At 46.7% G+C, this 2184-nt stretch overlaps 2 protein-coding genes across 2 annotated transcripts in view; both read left to right on the top strand.

Annotated features, from left to right (window-relative positions):
• Positions 1–556, top strand: part of LOC101984976 (carcinoembryonic antigen-related cell adhesion molecule 1-like) — a 121523-nt gene extending 120967 nt beyond the window's left edge. Inside the window, exon 5 of the mRNA XM_005361167.2 lies at positions 273–556. Within this exon, the coding sequence (XP_005361224.2) occupies positions 273–556 (284 nt within the window). The remainder of the gene's footprint in view (positions 1–272) is intronic.
• Positions 557–620: 64 nt separating this feature from the next.
• Positions 621–2184, top strand: part of LOC101984682 (carcinoembryonic antigen-related cell adhesion molecule 1-like) — a 124372-nt gene continuing 122808 nt past the window's right edge. The window contains exons 1-2 of the mRNA XM_005361166.1: positions 621–624; positions 1595–1870. Of these exons, the coding sequence (XP_005361223.1) occupies positions 621–624; positions 1595–1870 (280 nt within the window). The remainder of the gene's footprint in view (positions 625–1594; positions 1871–2184) is intronic.

The following is a 2184-nucleotide window of genomic DNA, read 5'->3' as shown; positions in this document are numbered from 1 at the left end:
AAATCTATGGGAAAAACATTGTTCCACCATGAGATTTGTGGACATGTGGGCTGAAGATTCTCTTAGTATGGATCCTACATGCATACCCTGAGTCAAGGGTCACTGTGGGTGATCTGGGTAGGAGGAAGATTCAGCTCTCTCTTTACAGACTGTTTCTTGAACCCAAACATGAAATCTTCCAGAGGGCCATGTCATTTTGTGAGCCCTGTGAGCTGGCTGAGATCTCTGAGGATGAAGGACTCTCAACTGTCCCCTCCACTGTTTATCCACAGAGCCAGTGACTACACCCTCCATCCAAATCAGCAACACCACAGTCAAAGAACTGGACTCTGTGTCCCTGAACTGCTCTTCAAACGACACTGGGATCTCCATCCATTGGCTCTTCAATGGCCAGAAGCTGGGGCTCACAGATAGGATGAAGCTGTCCCTGGACAACAGCACCCTCACCATAGACCCTGTCAAGAGGGAGGATTCCGGGGAGTATCAGTGTGAAGTCTCCAATCCAGTCAGTTCTGAGAGGAGTGACCCCATCCAGCTGGACATAATAGGTGAGTGACCTCTTTCCCTTCTTACCCCACAGTGTTGGGGGTGGGGCAATTTCTTTATCAGCAGTGTGCAAAATGGGTAAAAGTCACAGGAGAAAAACATGGCTCAAGATTCAAATATAGTCAGCTTAGTGATGAATGCATGTTAATCTGGTTACAAACACCACACAAGCTGAGCACGGTGCTGCCTGCCTTGAACCCTAGCCAGCACACTTGAGGCAGAGACAGTTGGACGTCTATGAGTTTCAAACCTCCCTGGTCTTTGTAGTGAGTTCCAGGTAAACCAGGGCTGCAGAGTGAGACCCTGTCTCAAAAAATATGTATCAGTATGGAAGATTAGAGCAGAAGGCTGTGGTCAACACTGTGGCCATTCATGTCTTCTCTGTATTATTTAATCCATCTCTATGCAGTAGGAAATAAATTTCTTCTCAAACAGAATTTATTTATTTATTTTGGTTTTCAAGACAGGGTTTCTCTGCATAACTTTGGTGCCTGCCAAGAACTCTCTCTGTAGACCAGGCTGGTCTTGAACTCACAGTACTTCACCTGCCTCTGCCACCTGAGTGCTGGGGTTAAAGGCATGAGCCACCATTGCCTGGTGCTAATAGAAATTCCTTAGTTTGGGATTTCTCATGGCCCCAATGTGTAGGCTTCAATACTTTTAAGATTAGCTGGGCTATCTGAACCGCATGACACATTATTTAATGAAAAAGAAACAGAAGGCTATTTTATAATGGAGGGACCTGACTGTTCACACTCACAGAAAGTGTGAGCAAGAATTTGCACAAAAATCAGTGGGGATAACATTCTCCCACCATGAGATTCGTGGTCATGTGGACTGAAGGGACTCCTAGTGTGGAACCTGCCCCCATACCCTGAGTCGAGGGTCAATGTGGGCAGTCTGGGTAGGAGGAAGATTCAGCTCTCTCTTTACAGGTTGTATCTTGAATCCAAACATGTGATCCATGTCATTCTGTGGGCCCTATGAGCTGGCTGAGATCTCTGAGGATGAAGGATTCTCAACTGTCTTCTCCACTGTTTATCCACAGAGCCAGTCACTACACCCTCCATCCAAATCAGAAACACCACAGTCAAAGAACTGGACTCTGTGTCCCTGAACTGCTCCTCAAACGACACTGAGATCTCCATCCATTGGCTCTTCAATGGCCAGAGTCTGGAGCTCACTGATAGGATGAAGCTGTCCCTGGACAACAGGACCCTCAGCATAGACCCTGTCAAGAGGGAGGATTCCGGGAAGTATCAGTGTGAGGTCTCCAATCCAGTCAGTTCTGAGAGGAGTGACCCCATCCAGCTGGACATAATAGGTGAGTGACCTCCCCTCCCTTCTTTTTCTATAGTGTTGGGAGTGGGGCAATTTCTTTATCAGCAGTGTGCAAAATGTGTAAAAGTCATGAGGAGAAAAACATGATTAAAGATACAAATACAGTCCGTTTAGTGATGGATGCATATTAATCTCATGATAAACACCACAAAAGTTGAGAAAGGTGCTGCACACCTTGAACCCCATCCCAGCCAGCACACAGAGACAGAGACAGGTTGATGTCTGTGATCCCAACCGCCCTCTTCATTGTAGTGAGCTCCAGATTAGTCAGGGCTGCATGATGAGGTACTGTTGAGA

This window comes from Microtus ochrogaster, linkage group LG4 (genome assembly GCF_000317375.1).
Source record: "Microtus ochrogaster isolate Prairie Vole_2 linkage group LG4, MicOch1.0, whole genome shotgun sequence".
Lineage (NCBI taxonomy): Eukaryota > Metazoa > Chordata > Mammalia > Rodentia > Cricetidae > Microtus > Microtus ochrogaster.
The sequence above is the reverse complement of the archived record's forward strand: the minus strand, read 5'-3'. Positions and strand labels throughout refer to the sequence as shown.